At 44.9% G+C, this 18,653-nt stretch overlaps 2 protein-coding genes across 2 annotated transcripts; one reads left to right on the forward strand and one right to left on the reverse strand.

Annotated features, from left to right (window-relative positions):
* Window positions 1–387: 387 nt before the first annotated feature.
* On the forward strand, window positions 388–9,694 carry CCDC33 (coiled-coil domain containing 33). The gene is made up of 11 exons (XM_015820971.1): window positions 388–444; window positions 930–957; window positions 4,527–4,722; window positions 5,004–5,092; window positions 5,280–5,411; window positions 5,500–5,587; window positions 5,788–5,906; window positions 6,554–6,640; window positions 7,312–7,431; window positions 8,172–8,268; window positions 9,464–9,694. The coding sequence occupies exons 1-10, from the start codon at window positions 422–424 to the stop codon at window positions 8,238–8,240; spliced, it is 951 nt and encodes a 316-aa protein (XP_015676457.1). The 5' UTR covers window positions 388–421; the 3' UTR covers window positions 8,241–8,268; window positions 9,464–9,694.
* A 1,172-nt stretch (window positions 9,695–10,866) lies between these two features.
* Window positions 10,867–18,267, reverse strand: LOC107291917 (cholesterol side-chain cleavage enzyme, mitochondrial). Its single transcript, XM_015820968.2, has 9 exons — window positions 17,978–18,267; window positions 15,548–15,703; window positions 14,743–14,942; window positions 13,528–13,731; window positions 13,202–13,362; window positions 12,553–12,719; window positions 12,164–12,242; window positions 11,558–11,752; window positions 10,867–10,986 (listed from the first exon to the last, which is right to left on the reverse strand). The coding sequence occupies exons 1-9, from the start codon at window positions 18,265–18,267 to the stop codon at window positions 10,867–10,869; spliced, it is 1,572 nt and encodes a 523-aa protein (XP_015676454.2).
* Between the last annotated feature and the right edge of the window lie 386 nt (window positions 18,268–18,653).

Genomic DNA, 18,653 nt, shown 5'->3' on the forward strand with positions numbered 1-18,653 from the left:
TCTCTGTCCTTCNTTTCCTTTCTTTCTCTTTCTCATTCTCTCCCTCCCTCATTTTTCCTTCCTTCCTCCCTCCTTCTCTCCCCCCTCCCTCCTCCCTCATTTTTCCTTTCTTTCTCTTTGTCTCCCTCCATCATTTTTCCTTCCTTTCTTTCCTTCCTTCCTTCCTTCCTTCCCTCCTTCCTTCCTCCTCCCTTCCTCCCTCCCTTCCTCCCTCCCTCCCTCCCTCCCTCATTTTTCCTTTCTTTCTCTCCCTCATTTTTCCTTCCTTCCTCCCTCCCTCCCCCCTTCCTTCCTTCCTTCCTTCATTCCTCCCTTCCTTCCTCCCTCCCTCCCTTAATTTCTACATTTTGAGACCGGCCATCTGCTTCTTGTTTCACAGATGCAAAACAACAGGTTTCCATTACCTGATGCTGTAGCCAAGATGCTGCCTGGGAAAGACAACAGGTAGGTCCTGCCTTAGCCCGTGGGCTCTGCAGAACAGTAGCAGATATTCTTAACAACTGTGTTGCTAACTTAACAACTGCAGTGATTCGCTTAACAATTACGGCAAGGAAGGTCATAAAATGGGGCAAAATGCAATGAACAAACGTGCCACTTAGCAACAGAAGTTTCGGGCTCCCTTGTGGTCGTAAGCCAAGGACCGCCTGTACAGCATTTACAGTTTCACATTGCACAAAACTATACCAGGTGTGCAACGCGCCATGCATACATGTTGAAAATTGCTTGCCAAAAACTTATGCTAGGGAATGCAACAACAATTAATTGACTATTTAATGTGTATGTGTTAGCAGGAATGGTACCGAAATACGGATCTTTATGCAGCTTTTCCCCCCCTTCTGTTTTGCAAGCTGCTAAAGAAACAGATCAAAATAAACATACGAAAAAGAAAAGAAAAACCTAAATTAAATTTTTTTTTGCTAATTTTTCAGGCCAGTCATTGAAGAGATCCAGGATCTGGTAAGGCAAATATAATTAGAAATAATAATAATCCTTCATCAATCATTATTATTTAACGTATTACAACATTTCGCTCTTCCTTCCGTCCTTTTTAATCTTTGGGGAGGGTTTTTTTTTTTTTTTTTTTTTTTTGCGCTTTTGAGATGTTGATCAGCATAACAAAACGGGCTTCCCTCGATTTTACAATCCATCAAAAATGTCTGCCCCTTTTTCACGGCTGCCACGAGCAAGCTACAAAACGCTTTTCAGAAAGGAGGAGGAGAAAAGCAAAACACTTGACAAAACTAATCCTTTCCCTCCGACTTAAAGGCACTGCCGAGCTGATTAATAGCCGGGTTCTAATCCTGCTGTGTGTCTCGCCCTTGGCATTTGTAAAACTATCAGAGAATCACTTGAAATATTTTTTTAAAAAACTGGAATAAGATATAAAATGCTGCCCTCTGTAGCAAGGAAGTAACTTAGCAGAAGGGATCCAGCAGGTTGGTAAAAAAAAACCAAACCAGAATAACAGAGTTGGAAGGGATCTTGGAGGTCATCTAGCCCAACCCCCTGCTCAAGTAGGAAATCCTATACCAGTGATAGCGAACCTTTTAGAGACCGAGTGCCCAAACTGCAACCCCAAACCCACTTATGTATCGTCGGGTGCTGGGTGGGCGTGGCCCATTGGCTGGGTGTGGCCCATTGGGTGGGTGTAGCCAATTGGGTGGGCATGCCCCATTGGGTGGGCATGGCTGCAGTGGTTACAGAAGACTGGGTGGGACTAAAACGTTCAATCAATCAATTTTCAACTTCGTGAGATCTTTTTTTTCCCTGCGAGAAGTTAAAATTGATTGATTGATTGATTGAACCTTTTTTTTTGCACTCGGCGGTGGAGGCCTAAAGCGAAAAGGTTTTATAAAACCCAGCTGAAGGCCTAGGACTGGGGCGACGGCGCGGGTGCCCACAGAGAGGGCTCTGCGTGCTGCCTGTGGCACGCATGCCATAGGCTCGCCACCACGGTCCTATACCATTTCAGATCAATGGTTGTCCAGTCTCTTCTTGAAAACCTCCAGTGTTGGAGCACACACACACACACACACACAAAAGATCTCAAAGCACTGAAAAGCAAGTTTGACTCAGTTAAGTAGAAAGGCTGTGAAGGAAAGTGAGAAAGAAAGAGTGGAAAAGCCAAAAGAGAAGAATTCAAACGAACCACTCTTGGCTGGAGTAGATATGATCAGCTTTGTTTATTGTCAGGGTTGTCCACAAAATGTGCTCAAAACATCAAGATGATGTCCACAACTGTGAAATCAAAGCTGAGAATAGAATAGAATAGAATAGAATAGAATAGAATAGAATAGAATAGAATAGAATAGAATAGAATAGAGAAGGGAATGGAATGGAATGGAATAGAATAGAATAGAATAGAATAGAATAGAATAGAATAGAATAGAATAGAATAGAATAGAATAGAATAGAATAGAATAGAATAGAATACAGAAGAGAAGAGAATGGAATAGAATAGAATAGAATAGAATAGAATAGAATAGAATAGAATAAATAGAATAGATTAGAACGCAGAAGAGAATAGAATGCAGAATAGAATAGAATAGAAGAGAAGAGAATACAGAATAGAATAGAATAGAATAGAATAAGGAATACAATGGAGATGGAATAGAAGAGAGATGGAATAAAGTAGAGTAGAATAGGATAGGATAAGATAGGATAGGATAGAAGAGAAGAGAAGAGAAGAGAAGAGAAGAGAAGAGAAGAGAAGAGAAAATGCTTTATTTGGCCAAGTGTGATCAGACACACAAGGAATTTGTCTTGGGTGCAGAAGCTCTCAGTGTACATGCAAAACAACAGAGTAATAATAATCATAATAATGATACCAATAAGAGGGGTCATAGAGAAGATGAGAATAATAATACTACAGCCAGAAAACATGGATAAATATACAGTACTTAGACGTAAGACGGTACTCTGCGTTCTTTACTCAGACTGAAAAGAAGGGAATGAAAGAACAGAGGCCTTCAAACAATTGTCCCATAAGGAGTATTTCAATAGCAAATTGCACAGAAAACCACACGATTCATTTGACTCTAATTTTCTCCTCTGGGGTGAAAGGAATTTTGTGTCTCTTGCTATCGATAGCTTCTCTATTTGAGCCATTTCAAAATCCACTAGTTGAGGCACCTGTCAAGCTGCTTAACCTTCCCCCAAGCCTTGCAAACATTGGGGTGTCCTTGTCTGTTTCCCATCTTCCCAGCTGATGGTCACTGTTCAGCAGAGCCACATGGTCCTGGACCAAAAAATGAAAAAAAAAAAAAGGGTTAGATCCATGACATATATCTCTTGACAGCCAGTCAGGGACAAGGCTGTGCCAACGTCAACAACATTCTGTACATGCGTCAGCTTCTCTCTGGAAGACACCCAGGAAGATTGTTGGGATGCTCAAGCCTTGTGCCAGCTTGACTGGGGTGACACTGCACCCAACCATCTCCTGCGGCTCACCCTGTGTCCGAAAGAGCAGGAAAGGAGGCATCACTCCCATAAATTCCAGGAAATCAGTCTCCTTGGTCTTTAAACAAATAAACCAGCCTTATCTCTTGATGTCCTGTTGAAGGCTCGGGCAAGGTCGAGACTGGAGAAGGTCACCAGCCTGGTCCAGGGAGAGGTCTCCACGGCCTCACAGCTGTTCTTCTACAAGGCTGTAGCATCAGCCAAAAAGTCACAAACTCTTGAAGGATGTTGGTTGACTTTATGTTCAGCTCAAGGCAATTTTTAGAGGCTTTCGTTCAGCCACCGCAGTAAACTGAACTTTGGCAGTGTTCTTCTCATGTGCTGCCTCCTTCCCCAAAAAAACCTCGCCAGAAAAACTCCATTGCAGAATAATTTCGGGCAACAGTGAATTTCCAGTGAGAAATGAATCTGCGCTCAGAAGCAAAGTTTGCATGTTTATGCTCTTAGCACGGAGGGAACACTATGCTATCTACTCTGGATTTAAACGCACGTTTAAGGATTAAATTAATTTCATATTGCTATCAATAGTTAATTAGATGGCACTTTTTTTCCTTTTGTTCATGCTGTTAATTTGTCCCTTCCTTCTTTATTTTCTTCCTTCCTCCCTTTCTCCATCTTCCTTCCTTCCTTCCTTCCTTCCTTCCTTCCTTCCTTCCTTCTTCTCTCTCCTTCCGTCCTTCTCTTCTCCTTTCCTCCCTCCCTCCCATTTTTCTCTCTCCTTCCTTCCTTCATTCCTTCCTTTCTTTCTTCCTTCTTTCCTTTTCTTCTTTCCTTCCTCTCTCTCATCTTCCTTCCTTCCTTCTTCTCTTTCCTTCCGTCCTTCTTTCCTCCCTCCCTCCCATTTTCTCTCTCTCCTTCCTTTCTTCCTTCTTTCCTACTTTTCTTCTTTCCTTCCTCTCTCTGTCCATCTTCCTTCCTTCCTTCTTCTCTCTCCTTCCTTCCTTCCGTCCTTCTTTCCTCCCTCCCTCCCATTTTTTCTCTCTCTCCTTCCTTCCTTCCTTTCTTCCTTCTTTCCTCCTCATCTTCCTTCCTTCCTTCCTTCCTTCCTTCCTTCTTTCCTTCCTTAGGAAATAGACAATTACCGCACAGCCATGAAAAAAATGGCGGATGACATCGTGTCTTTGCGCCAACATATTTCCACACTGGAGAGGGAAAACAGTGCGTTGAGACGCAACCTTGCCTTGCATGAAGATATTGGGCGCGCTCTTCTCCAGGACATTGATCTGGATGTTATGACCAAGGCAGAAATAGTCGACAGAATATGTAAGAGAATTGTCTTCTCCTTTTCTGCCCATTCAGAAAATGGGGGTGGGAGGGTCTGCTTAAAAGGAAAGGAACGAGAGCAACTCAGAAGTCTTCATTTTCTTTGAAAATGTGTCTCACATCCATCCAGGCCATGGAGGCCTCCCTGCAAAAGTTAATGTTGGATAGCTAAATGGCAAGATTGCCACATGTCATCCCATCACTGCCATCATTGGGTTGGGAGAAGAACTCTGACTACCTTCACTGGAGTTTTTGCCTTTTGTTGTTGTTGTTGTTCTCAGTGGTCCTCAAGCAAAAATTATCTTCTGGGGCTCGGGAGATGGCCAGGATGAAGGATCGGATACAAAGACTGCAAAACGAATTGATTCGGGTAAAGTGTTCCTGGAATTCCCTTTTGCTGCGTCTTTTATTGGTCTGGCCTTCTTGACTGCTTGACAGGACAACGAAGTCTTCATTTATTGATCCTTTTTGTCCCCAATCTAGGCTGCTGAATTAGTTCTGGCCCTCCCAGACTGAGAAATTTCTCTCCTCTCGCTTTATTTTTTTTCTTCCCGCAGAAAAATGACCGAGAAAAAGACTTGGTGATGTTGCAGAAAGCTCACCAACAACAGCAGATGGTACTTCGAAAATATCAAGCCAAGATCGCCAGGATGCAAACTCTTGAGGATGCCGTCAAACAGCAGGAAAAGGTGTAGGGATACTCTGGTACCTTCAAGGGGGGGGTGGTCCTTAAGGGGCCTTTCCCTGGACAGTCATGCTCATCCGTTTCCACAAAAGGTAATCGAGAGGATGGAGAGGATGCTGGAAGGGAAGGTGAAGGAACGGATCAAAGAAGCCTCATTCGGGGAGTTATCCAAAACGGCTGGTAAGTAAAGCCACAAGTACAGCAGGTCTTCTGTTACTCCTTCCCAGGAGATTTGGCTGCCATCCTGAACGAGATGGTTGAGTCACCCATTTCTGCTCCCAAGTAGAGAAGAGATTCTTGGTACTTACGAAGCTCTTTCCTTCTCTCTCTTTTTTTTGTTGTTGTTGATGATGATCATCCCATACCTGACCTGTTCTCAGGTGACAATTGGACCAAAGATGTCTACTCCACCCTATTGATGGAGAACATGAGGCTACGGGATGAACTGGGGAAATCTTCTTTTCGTTCACCCATCATATTGCAACAGCAAGCATTACCAGTAAGACTCAATAACCATTTCTCTTTTTCCTCTCCTTTCCTCTCTTCCCTTTTCTTACCTATTTATATGTATATCCATCCATCCATCCATCCATCCATCCATCCCTCCCTTCCTTCCATCCATCCATCCATCCATCCATCCATCCATCCATCCATCCATCTCTTTATCTGCTCTGTCATCTCTATGTATCACTCGACAAGTATCTTCTATTTCTTCCCTCTCCCACTTCTGTCTGTCTACGTGTAGGTCTGTCTAACCTTCTAATTATCTATGTCCCTAACTGTCCCATGTATCAACTGCCTGTCTTCATTTGATGGTGCCCCTGATGGGTCTGAGCCAAAAGGCAGTCATACAGAATAACAGAACAAGGTTGGAAGGGACCTTGGAGGTCTTCTAGCCCAACTTCCTCCCTCAAGCAGGAGACTCTCTACCATTCCAGACAAATTGTTGTCTAATCTTTTCTTAAAAACCTCCAGTGTTGGAGCATCCACAACTTCTAGTCTCCAATGGAGACTTTTCCCACCAGCTGATTCCTTTAACCGAATAGATGGGCCCTTTGTAACCCCAAACCACACGAGTCTTTATTTGTATTTCTTGACTTTCTCCTCCATCTGTGAACAACAAACCCTTATTGATGTTTCCCCCAGGACACATTTTCATCCAGCTCAGAAAAGCTCTCGTTGATTTCAAAGCTGGAGAAGGCTGAGGCACGCATCCTTGCCTTGGAACACCAGGTAATTGTCATCTCACTGGCACGAAGTTTTGGGATGATCCCTCCCCAGATGTTCCTTGGAATCCAGAATGAAATCCAGCCCCTCTTCATCTGTGTTCAGACAGAGCAGCGTTTCTCAACATCAGCAACTTTAGGATTGCGGGGATTTCAATTCCTAGAAGTCTTTGCTGACTAGGGAATTCTGGGAGTTGAAGTCCACCCATGTTAAAATTGTTGACATGGAGAAGTACTGAAACAGAGCATTGATGTATAACTGGTACTAACTCTTACTGTCTTCGCTTTATGGTTCATAGCTAAATTCTGCCTGGCAAAGCTCAGAGGTAAATTCAAAAAGTGTGGTTTTTAAAACAAAAATGAGTTCTTCTAAGTTTGGGCACTTGGCCAATGCTGATGATAGCTTATTTGTTCATTAGATTTATATCCTGCCTTTATTTGGACAGCTTGCCAGCAATGTTCATAATTCTATTCCTCCTATTTCCCCTACCCCCGATAACAATTTTGTGAGGTGGGTTGTGCTGTGAAGAGATGAGGGAAGGCCAGATCTCACCATCTCTCAATTCCTTGTCCAGCTCCTTAACCTAGTTCTGGTGGTCAACCATCAAAGGCTAAAGCATCTGCTGTATGTCACAATTGAGGCTCTAAGCCTGTAAGCATTTCTCTTCTTTGGTACAGCTGGTGGACTCTGCCAAGAGTTGGGGGCGAGACAAGCAGAATTACAACACTCGTCAGCTTGAAAATGACCTTGGATTTGACCGATCGCCATCCTCGTTTATAGTTCATGATATTTTTCCGGTGAGCAATGGACACAAACAACAGAAACAGACCAGGAGGGAAGGCCAAATAAAACTTCTAGGTGACTTCAGTGGTGGTACCCATGTGTAGAACCATCCAAGATGGTTTGCTTCTTTAGGTGAAGCATCGTTTCACATTGAAGTCAACCAAAGAGGGAACTGAACCTTCCTCCAGCATTAGGGATGGGACAGTGTCCATCACTGCAGCAGAATAACAGAATTGGAAGGGACCTTGGAGGTCTTCTAGTTCAACTCCTGCTCAAGCAGGAGACCCTCTACCAATCCAGACAAGTGGCTGTCCAGTCTCTTCTTAAAACCTCCAGTGATGATGGAGCACCCACAACTTTTGAAGGCAAGCCATTCCACTGGTTAACTGTCCTGACTGTCAGGAAATTTCTCCTTAGTTCTAAGTTGCTTCTCTCCTTGACTAGTTTCCATCCATTGTTTCTCGTCTTGCCTTCTGGTGCTTTGGAGAATAGGTTGACCCTCCTCTTCTTTGTGGCAGCCCCTCAAATATTGGACCACTGCTATCATGTTGCCCCTAGTCCTTCTTTTCACTAGATTAGACATGCCCAGTTCCTGCAACTGTTCGTCATATGTTGCATATGTTGCACAACCTCCAAACATCTATTCTTCAGGGTTAGGACAAAATTTCTAAGAATTTGGAAACGGAGACCAGCTTTTGATCTGAAGGAGAACCTTTGTTCTTTACCCTTTCACAAGTCTCCCCTTCATCCACAGGACGAGAAGGAAAGGAGAGCGGATGAAGAGGAGAAGTACAAAAAATCAGGGAACGTCATACAAAAGTAGCTCGTCAAGGGGCTGAATCTCCTTAGAGGTCAGTGTTAATTCTTAGCCACAGTTGTAAGCCAAGATTGCACAGCTTTGGTTGGGGGTGGGGGAGGGCTGTAGGCCACATTGGTCCTTTCAGGAATGCCTTGTAGACCAAACTTCCAAAAATGGAAGAATCAGGACAAAACTTGAGGCAAAAAATGTTGTCGTGTATTCTTTTTTTTTAAAAAAAAAAACCATCAGTGGAGATAGATGACAAGTGATTAATCTCTGTGTTGATAAAGGTTGTTGGTGGAAATGAATATCCCAAAATATCCTTGTTTTGTGTCTGAGGTTTCTCTGAATCACATTGCTCTTTCTTTGCGGGGGGGTTGTTTTAAAAAAAATTAACCTTATTGAACCCTACCACCTTGTTCTACTAAGGGGAAGTACTTTTTAACAGTCCCTCTCTTTCCAATTTCTCAGAATAAAACCATATCTAGTTTCAAATGGGGGCTCCCAATTTCCCCACAACTGGTATTTGCTTTTTTCTCTTCCATTGATGATGGAAAATTACCGTCCTTGTCAAACACAATCAGTCTGAGGGGCTACCATGCAGAAAGATGGACCCTCCACAGCAGATGTCTTCAAACGTGGCCCTTTTATGACTTGTGGACTTCAACTCCCAGAATTGGAGAATGGCTGAGGAATTCTGGGAATTGAAGTCCACAAGTCATAAAAGGGCCAAGTTTGAAGACCCCTGCTCCACAGCCTTTCTGGGGGGAAAAGTTGTAGGCCATGCTGGAGTAGTTGCACTATTGCTATTCCTGACAAGGAGAAAGAGGCTGGCATTTTCCTACCATCAGAACTGGTTTGTTGAGATACAGCCAATCCTAGGTGTGTCTTGAACCTCAGCCAATGAGTGGGAGTCACTTCAGTGGGGGGAAAAACCTCCCTGCAACCACTTTTTTGGTGGTTGAATAGAGTCAGCATGTCTTCAGCTCAGCCTGCTTTCACTACATTGCCATGAAGTTAGACCTGGGTCAAAGGCAGTCCACACCCAATGATGGGGGTCTTCAAACTTGGCCCTTTTATGACTTGTGGACCTCAACTCCCAGAAGCCCACAAATCATAAAAGGGCCATGTTTGAAGACCCCTGCCCAATGACATAGGATGTTTGGGTTGGGTCAACTGGTCCCCAGAGGGGAAGGACGAGGCAACCGTGAATTGTGTTCTGACGCCGCTTCTTCCATCCTTCCTAGAAACCGCATTAAATTAACACAACTCAAGAGCCATTGGAATCCACCGCCTTTGACTTAAGTCTGGGAAGAAACTCTGGAATTCTACCTGCTGCAGCAGAACAAAATCTCTATCGCGAAATATATACCGTTATATACCTCTTTCCTGGAGAGATGAGCTGAATACAGACTTCTCTGTAAAACTACCTTATAGTCTTGGTGCCTGTTATGTAAATTTTGTACGGTACCTAAGGCGTCTCAGCCTTTTGAGTTTGTAATGGTAGGTGAGTTTGTGCCTTGGGAGAGAGGACGAAGAGCAGTTGGCCAGGCAGCTGATTATACTGCAGGAAAGTGACTGTTTAACCTCTCAGAAGAGACCCTCCCTAATATCTTGGACTATAAAGGGGTGAGGGAGAGAGATATACTTTCAGACTTCCAAGATTCTATTCATGCAACCTTACCTCAAAGCTAGAGATTCTGGGTGTCATGTGAGCTGGTTTTTCCCTCTAGTTCTATTCTCATTTATCTGCATTCTTAGCCAACGGTTAAGTCAATGGTTCTGTTTTAAAAAGTGAGTCCGTAGCAGTCATCTTTCGCTGACTGTTATTATGACCTTAGTTTTCTGACTTGGCTATAGAACGCTCAATTTCAAATCCTGGTTGGAAACAAATTGTAGAGAAGGTCTGGCCATCTAACTGTGGTTACTTTAAAACTAGGACTCCGCCATTATTTCCTATGTTGGCTTACGTTTTCAGGGTGGTCTGTCTTTCAGGAAAATCTGCTAGAGGCACCCAATGTGGTGGTTCATCAGAAGACTCAGAAGAAGGAAAAGAACTTTATTTCATCCAGCACACATAATTCATATATAATCACTCAGAAGATTGTAATGGCCGTGACAAAGATATCATTAATAAAGGACTAGAGAAATGGACAGAGAAGAGGTCAACCAAAAGATGTAGCCTCTGTCTTCAGAAGTAGCCTTGGCCAAAAGAAGAAATCAAGAGTTGAGAGAACCTATAAATGTCATATCTTCTTTGAAAACTTCCCAGAGGGAATCTGGTTGGACATTGTGGAAAACATAAAGATGGAAGAGATGCAACATTGGTCCAGCTAGAAAATACTCCCATCCAATGAGAAGGAATCTTCTTAAACCTAATAATATTAAGCCTAGTAGAGTGCTCTGTGTACACGAAGATCTGGGCAGGAGAGCCTTCTTTTTTTCTTATCTAAATTGTATTATATGAGATAAAAAACAAGACCGAAAGCCAGAACATCCTGTGCCCCAACCTTGGTTTGATTTCTATGTTTAGTAAACATCGGACATTGGGAACACCATTGGACTGTGATCCTAAGAGCTTGGTAGGCAACCCTTCTCCAAGTGTTTTGAAAGAGGCACCAGGTGCCTTTGGAGAATTTCACCCAGTTCATTAATGGGAATGATGAGGCCGTAACGTCAGATGGATTGGTTTGTCTGGAATCAGGATAAGGCCAAAAGTGGTACCAACCTCCACGCCTCTCTTTATTTCGATCTTGAATTTTTCCAGCATCTGAGGGAGAAGAAGGGGGAAAAACAAGAGGAAGTCACACATCCCTACGTAGCAAGGGATTGGCCAGAGTGTCACCTGAGCTCTTGAGCTTGGTTGTTTTCTTGTAGAGGTTTCATGAACTGAATAGGTAACATCATCATTGCTAGAAAGAAGTGAAGGGAGGAGGAGGAGGAGGAGGAGGAGGAGGAGGAGGAGGAATGCTGTGGGGTCCTTGGTGCTCTCTGACCTTGATTGTTTTCTTCAAGACATTTCATGACCCAACTAGATAACAGCATCAATGCACTGATGATGTTACCTAGTTGGGTAATAAAACATCTGCAAGAAAACAACCAAGCTCGGAGAGCACCAGGGACCCCACGGTTCCATCCTGAGCTAAAGAAATGTTCTCTTCTATCGTCAAGTCACCAGATTTGGCCCTGATCTGCCAAGTCATGATTCTTACTCAATCTTCTAAAGTGGTAGCTGAGGACTTTCCCAGACATATATGTGTGTAAGACAAAGGACCAGCCCACCCTCTCCGTATTTCTCCAGCCTGTCTTCCATTAGGAGTCGGTGACAGAACAGGACTCACATGGATCAAAAACAGCTGCATCTCCATCTCGGCAATTCTGCGGCCAAGACACTGACGTGGCCCAAAGCCGAAACTTAATGCTCTGAAATATTTGGACTCCTCAGTCTTAATCCACCTTTCTGGGTTGAACTGCAGAGGTTTGGAGAAAAATCTGGAATCCCGAAACATGGCATAAAGTCCCACCTGGACTAATGTCTGTGAACAAAAGATGGGAAGGAAAAGGCAATAAATCAAGAGTTGATGACTTGTATCTAGACTAGATTAAAAACAGTATCAGCAAGAATGACTTCCAGCAACTTCTAGATGTCTTCAACCATCCTTGGGCCAGCGTGCTATTAATGAGGACAAGCTTTGTCTCACCACCACAATAGGTCAGGTGATGCTAGAAGACAACACAAGTCACCAATGGGAGGATGGTCTCAAACCAATATACATATATTCATGTAAGTATGGAATAATGTGCTGCACTGCTTCAGAGTGTGGAATGCTCCTTGTGCAATCTCAAGTGAATTTCTTCACCAACTTCAGAACTTTGGAGACAAGGGAGAATTTGAAAATTGTTAAAAACCACCACCATCATCATTATCAGCAGTGCTGATTACTCACATTGGCAGGGATACAGTAATTTTGAAGGACAATCTCTTGTGTGGTGTATCTCTGTAACGTCACTGCAACTGGATGGAGCCTGGGTTGAAACCAGAGGAAGAAGAGAGATCTTTTATAATCTAAAAAATTATTTTTCCATCCTAATCTAACCTAGCATTAAACAACAATTATAAACTACTAGACAAGCTGTGGCCCTTTGGGATATGGTTTCCGAGACATTGCCTGACCAGATTCCTCAACCTCTTCAATGATTCCTTCTAATGTACTGGAAAAATGTTTAAAAATTCAGGGACGTATTCCGAGATGAACATGTCTCGAAAGTAGCCCGCGTTGAGCTGTGTAGACATCAGGAGTTGACCACGGGAAATATTCTTTTTGACATTTTGTACCTTAGTGTTTCTTTGATGGCTGCTTTGATCAACGGGATCGACTTCATCATCTTCACGACGTCTCCCTGGGAAGATGCTCTGGCTGCGGAGATTTCGGATCTCAGTTGCTCCTGAAGGTGTGGTGCCCGAGCGAGTTCATACAGAGCCCACTGGAGGGTGATGGAAGTCTGAATGAAAATAGATCGACCCATGAGTGCCTTCTTAAGTGGGTCTTCTCAGCCACCCCTGCAAAAATGTGTGTGCTTTCCTTAATGCAGGGCTGTCCAAACTTGTGGACTGGCTGGGGAATTCTGAGAGTTGAAGTCCACAAGTCTTAAAGTTGTCCAGTTTGGAGAGCCCTGTACAAGACTCAAGGTTTCTAACTGGACTGGAGTATCTCTGGACATTCTTAATGTTTTAGGTCCACCAATTTATCGAGGTAGAGTGGCTACCTCTTTAATTTAGCTCAGACAGAGGAAGAGAGGTTTGAAGTGGCTGGAGATATGGAATTAAAGAAACCATCAGTGAGCAGAGGAATGGTCTGAATGGTTTTAATGACCAGAAGAATGCAAAGATCACTGATTCCTCAAAGAGTCTTGTAAAAACATTGAATAGAATCAAAGAAACCATTTGAAGGGGACATCATGAACCTGTCAAGGTCTCGCCTTACCGTGTCCACCCCTCCTGCCATCATCTCAGTTATGCTGGCTTTGATGTCTTCTATTGGCATCTTGTTCTGCATCAAAAGACTACAGAGAATGCCTCGGTACTCTTTGGCATGCTTCTGGTTGAAACAGAGGTCTTGGTAGATGTTCTGTATACATTTGTCAGCTGGTGAGATAGAGACATCGTGGTAGACATACAAATAAATACAATACAATTTTATTGAAACAAGAACATCACCGTGGAAGCTTCCTCACCAAGTTCTCACCAGACTATCAACTTTCTATCCTGTCACTGGGTGAAGGTTCACACAACCACCACAGGTCCACTCACCATGCATGAAGATGACATCCCAAGCGTTGACGTGATCCTGCCAAAACTTGGAATTGATCCTGCGTAGAAATTCTGGTGGTATGTACAACATGGGTGCAGTGGAATTAAACATCAAGGTGATGGCATCAATGAATTTCTGTGACTCGGGGTCAATGAAATCCTGAAGAAGTCCCAACCGGGTGCCGTAGAGGACATTGCATACAGCTGTGGGAAGACAGAGGCGGAGAAGATGGATGAAGATGAGGGTGCAGATGGATGAAGATATCAAAGCCCTGTCTCCCACAGGGGCAGAGATGACCTTCTAATGAAATTGGAATTGGGTATGTCTAGTTTAACGAAGAGAAGGACGAGGGGGGACATGATAGCAGTGTTCCAATATCTTAGGGGCTGCCCCAAAGAAGAGGGAGTCAAGCTATTCTCCAAAGCACCTGAAGGCAGGACAAGAAGCAACGGGTGGAAACTAACCAAAGAGAGAAGCAACCTAGAACTAAGGAGAAACTTCCTGACAGTTAGAACAATTAACCAATGGAACAACCTGCCTCCAGAAGCGGTGAATGCGCCAACACTGGAAGTTTTTAAGAAGAGACTGGACAGCCATTTGTCCGAAATGGTATAGGGTTTCCTGCCTGAGCAGGAGGTTGGACTAGATGACCTCCGAGGTCCCTTCCAACTTTATCATTATGATTATTATTAATGAATTTGCTGCATATCACATCTGTTCCTGTGGGGTCCTTGATGCTCTCTGAGCTTGGTTGTTTTCTAGCAGACGGTTCATTACCCAACTTGATCACTTCATCACCAGTGATACTGTTACCTAGTTAGATAATGAAACATCTGCAAGAAAACATCCCAGCTCAGAGGGGGCCAAGCACCCAACAGTTCAACCCTGAGCTACAAATTCCCTTCTATCAATGCTTCTGCTCCTCAAGAAGTGGGTGGTTCTGTTCCTTCTGACCCAGATTACTGAATTAGTGCATTTTCTGAGTTTGCACACTCTTTATGGACTTGCACACTCCACTAAACCTTAAAAGAAAGTCAATGGGCTATTTTGCAGGTCCAGCAAAGTACCCTCCCCAAGGCCTACCAACAGAGCTAAGCTAAAATTAAAATGACCCAAGCTGTAGTCTGTTGAGGAGAAAAAAGTACATGGTTGCCTAATTCTTGAGCCCCCCCTCCCTCCACCCATCCCAATCCAACTCCTTCCCTTCCACTCACATTCCAAGGCAAACCGGAAAAGCTCGTGGGTGAGGTCAGTTGTCCATTTATCTTGAGGGCTGCTTCCAACCTTTATCTCCATCCGCTTGACAAAATCCTCCCCCACTTCGTTCAGGAGAGGTATGAAGTTATCCGTGACTTTGAGGGACATGGCTTCCTTGTTCAGGGCGAGGCGGTCCTGGCGCCAGCTGTCTCCTTTCCTAGAAATTACAAAAAACAAGTAATTCCAAGGTTGTTTCTTCATTTCTCCAATTTGTCAGCTCTTTTTTGACCTTTGGGGGGGCGGTCCCCCCCATTTGCATTAAATCACAAGGGGGAATTCTTTATGGCACACTTTTCAGAGAGGGGCAGCTGAGCAGCCAAGGGAAGCGTAGCAAGAGGCAACTGATCAAAACCCTCAACTACAATCAAGTCAGCTCATCGGTGGCCAAAGAAATTCTAAAGCAGGGGTCTTCAAACGTGGCCCTTTTATGACTTGTGGACTTCAACTCCCAGAATTCCTCAGCCAGGCACGTGTGCCTGGCTGAGGAATTCTGGGAGTTGAAGTCCACAAGTCATAAAAGGGCCATGTTTGAAGACCCCTGTTCTAAAGGAAATTGAAGAAGAAATGGAGAAATAAAACACTCTCCCCCCCTCCTCCCCATGACAAAATAACCCTCGCGTTCAAGTGAGCTTCAGATTTCTCTTTTTCTGAAGGATCTCCAATCCCAACCCTTTGGTTCTGATGTGGGGTTCAGGCTCGGCGGCCATTGTCTCATCACAAAACCTCTGGGCCCGTCCTACCGCATCTCGGGGGGCTTCTTACTTGAGGAGAACCCCGCAAGGCTTGTTACGGAAGTCCCGATAGGCGATCCAAGGGGGCACCGTGAATCTCTCCGGGTACAGCCCTTCGGATTTGAAGAGGATAGCGGCGTCCTTGGGATCAATGATGTTGATGCTCTCGTAGCTGCCCAGTTTCTCCCTGGGAAGACATGTCGGCATCTCATTTGGGGCATTAAAGGCGGGAAGGTGTCACAGGTGTGAAGTTATTTAAACTAAAATCCTGAGGCAGTCATGGGTGCCCAGTTTCCCCCAGCAATAGTGGCAGTATTGGGTTAAAGAATGGGAAAGAAATGATCTCCTCTGTGAGCTTGCAGACATTTCATTACCTAACTAGGTAACATCATCAGTGCTAGAAGGGAGTGGCGTTCATTCAGTGTAGGACAATGATGGCGAACCTTTTAGAGACCGAGTGCCCAAAAACCACCCCGCCCTGCCCGCCACCCTGTGCCCCGCCTGCCCGCAGGGCCACCCGCCTCCACGGCCCGCCGCAACAGATTGCCCAGGCGGCTCAGCAATGCCATGGTGGCCACATCCTCCACCCACACCCTGTAGCATCATCTGCGCATGATGGAGCGCGAGGGCGGAGTCTGGTCCCCGCTACCTGGCTGCCATGTCCTTGGCTGCGCTGCTCTGTGCGGGCTGTGCCCAGGGGCGACTCTCCTCTGGGGGGTGATGGTGAGGGGGCTGTCGGGGGAGGCAGGGCTGCGGCAAAGGCACACGTGCCCACAGAGAGGGCTCTGAGTGTCGCCTCTGGCACGCGTGCCATAGGTTCGCCACCACTGGTGTAGGAGAAGCAAAGGGAAGAGGAGGAGGAGGACAGCAGCAGGAGGAGGAGGAGCAGGATGGGGTCCTTGGTGCTCTCTGAGCTTGGCTGTTTTATTGCAGACTTTTCATTACCTAACTAGGTAACATCATCAGTGCTAGAAGGGAATGGCATTCATTTAGTGTAGGAGAAGCAAAGGGAGGAGGAGGAGGACAGCAGGAGGAGGACAAGAGGAAGAGATGGAGGAGGACAACTGTGGAGTCCTTAATGCTCTCTGAACTTGGTTGTTTTCTTGCAGACGTTTCATTACCTAACTAGGTAACATCATCAGTGCTAGAAGGGAGTGGGGTTCGCTGAGTGTAGGAGAAACAAAGGGAAGGGGAGGAGGAGGAGGAGGAGAAAGAGGAGGACTGTGGAGGATGCTCTCTGAGCTTGCTTATTTTCTTGCAGACGTTTCATTACCTAACTAGGTAACATCATCAGTGCTAGAAGGGAGAGGGGTGTGTGGAGAGGAGGAGGAGGAGGAGAAATAGGACTGTGGGGTCCTTGGTGTTCTCTGAGCTGGGTTGTTTTCTTGCAGACGTTTCATTACCTAACTAGGTAACATCATCAGTGCTAGAAGGGAGTGGCATTCACCGAGTGTAGGAGAAGCAAAGGGAGGAGGAAGAGGAGGAGGAGGAGGAGATGTTCAGTGAGATGTTTAAAAGAAATTGTCTGAACCGATCACTTTTAAAAGATCTTCACTGTTCATCTGGAAGGACAATCCCCTGATTTTCTGAATCATAATGTTAGTTTTAAACACTGTATTTCCCATTGCAATATCCTCTAGTGCAGTGGTTCTCAACCTGTGGGTCGGGACCCCATTTGGGGTCGATCGACCATTTCACGGGGGTCGCCAAGCAAGGCTGTCCGCCATTTTTTTTGTCTGCCATTTTTTTCCCCCTTTTCCGGCGGGTGCCTTACCTCCCTTGGGCTGGGCCAGCTGGTGGTCGGCCTGCTCCGTCTCTGCCGCTTGCCAGCTACGCCTCGGCCGGTGCAGGGGGCGGTACCACGCATGTGCGGCGCTCCCGGGCAGGGAAAGTCCTCAACTTACGACCGGTTGGGTAGTCCTCGACTTACGACCGGTTTAGTCCTCGACTTACGACCGGTTGGGGGTCGCGGCATTAAAAAGGTTGAGAACCACTGCTCTAGTGAAGACTAACAGGGTAATCAATAGAAGGGAATATGTGTAGATCCGGATTGAACTGTGGGATCCTCGGTTCTCTTTGAGCTTGATAGTTTTCTTGCAAACGTTTCACTACCCAACTAGGGAGCATCGGATGAAGTTACCTAGTTTGGGTAACGAAACATCTGCCAGAAAACCACCACATTCGGAGAGCACCAAGGACCCCACAGTAACAGAGGAGTGTTTGAAGCAAACGGAGGCCGATAGACAAAAAGAGATGAATGATTGCAAATTTTCAAGGGGGAACCTAGCCAGTAATTTAGTTCTAGGGAGAAAAAAAAACCCAGCGTCTATTAAACCTACAAACCATCTTGATCAAAGTGGGAGAGAGTATTTTACTTTGAGGAAGAAGGATGGAAAAAGTTTGGGAAAGGAATCAGAATTCCACCAGATTTAAGTGACCCCCCCCCCCACCATCATCTTACCTATAAATAGGACCAAACGTCTTAAACTTGTCCACCATGATGTTGTGAAGATTGTGGAAACCATCGTCCTTCCAGAATTGATAAAGATTAAACCATCTGGTTTTCCAATTTCCTGGCAAATCGCTGAATGGCTTCAGTGCGCTTTCCTGGCCTGGAGCTGAAGGCATCTCTCTGGAAGCTGTGTGGAGTTGGAGAATGCCAGGGCTGGATGCATCTTCAGGGCAGAATAGGGCCCGTAAAGGATTGGAGGTGCCCAAAGAAGGAATTAAAGGATGGGATCTGAGCAGCATTGCCACACCAAAGGAGGAGGGGGGGAAATGGGAAAAAAAGAGGGAGGGGAGTCAGAAATCAACCCTGGAGGCAAAAAAAATCCTTGAAAATGATAGAAGACCTCCAAAACTCAAAGTTTTATAGTCGAGGAATGGCTTGTTCAAGGATGAAGATTGTCCAATCAGATCCACTCTGAAATCCTAGCCTATCTGTTCATTGCGTTTTTCAAAACATATAAACACAGCTTCATGCACACACTAACCCAAGCCTACATCACAAGGAGACTTGTTACCTTTAGAGCTTTTGTTAAGGTTAAGGTTTTGTTTTTGTTTTCTCCAGTGCAAAAACTTTCTATTTTCAATCATCCAAATAAATAAGTAAGGCAGGCTTAAACCAGTAAAGCCTT

The sequence above is a fragment of the Protobothrops mucrosquamatus genome, unplaced genomic scaffold (assembly GCF_001527695.2).
Source record: "Protobothrops mucrosquamatus isolate PMUCROS unplaced genomic scaffold, P.Mucros_1.0 scaffold1225, whole genome shotgun sequence".
NCBI classification, from domain to species: Eukaryota; Metazoa; Chordata; class Lepidosauria; order Squamata; family Viperidae; genus Protobothrops; species Protobothrops mucrosquamatus.

Coding starts and splice junctions, on each gene's coding strand:
- CCDC33 (XM_015820971.1), top strand. CDS start 422: ATGCTGCCTGGGAAAGACAACAG. Junction 445..929: donor CTGCCTGGGAAAGACAACAG/GTAGGTCCTGCC, acceptor CTAATTTTTCAG/GCCAGTCATTGAAGAGATCC. Junction 958..4,526: donor TTGAAGAGATCCAGGATCTG/GTAAGGCAAATA, acceptor TTCCTTCCTTAG/GAAATAGACAATTACCGCAC.
- LOC107291917 (XM_015820968.2), bottom strand. CDS start 18,267: ATGCTGCTCAGATCCCATCCTTTAATTCCTTCTTTGGGCACCTCCAAT. Junction 12,720..13,201: donor TGGCAGGAGGGGTGGACACG/GTAAGGCGAGAC, acceptor ATTTTCATTCAG/ACTTCCATCACCCTCCAGTG. Junction 11,753..12,163: donor ATTACTGTATCCCTGCCAAT/GTGAGTAATCAG, acceptor TTTTGTTCACAG/ACATTAGTCCAGGTGGGACT.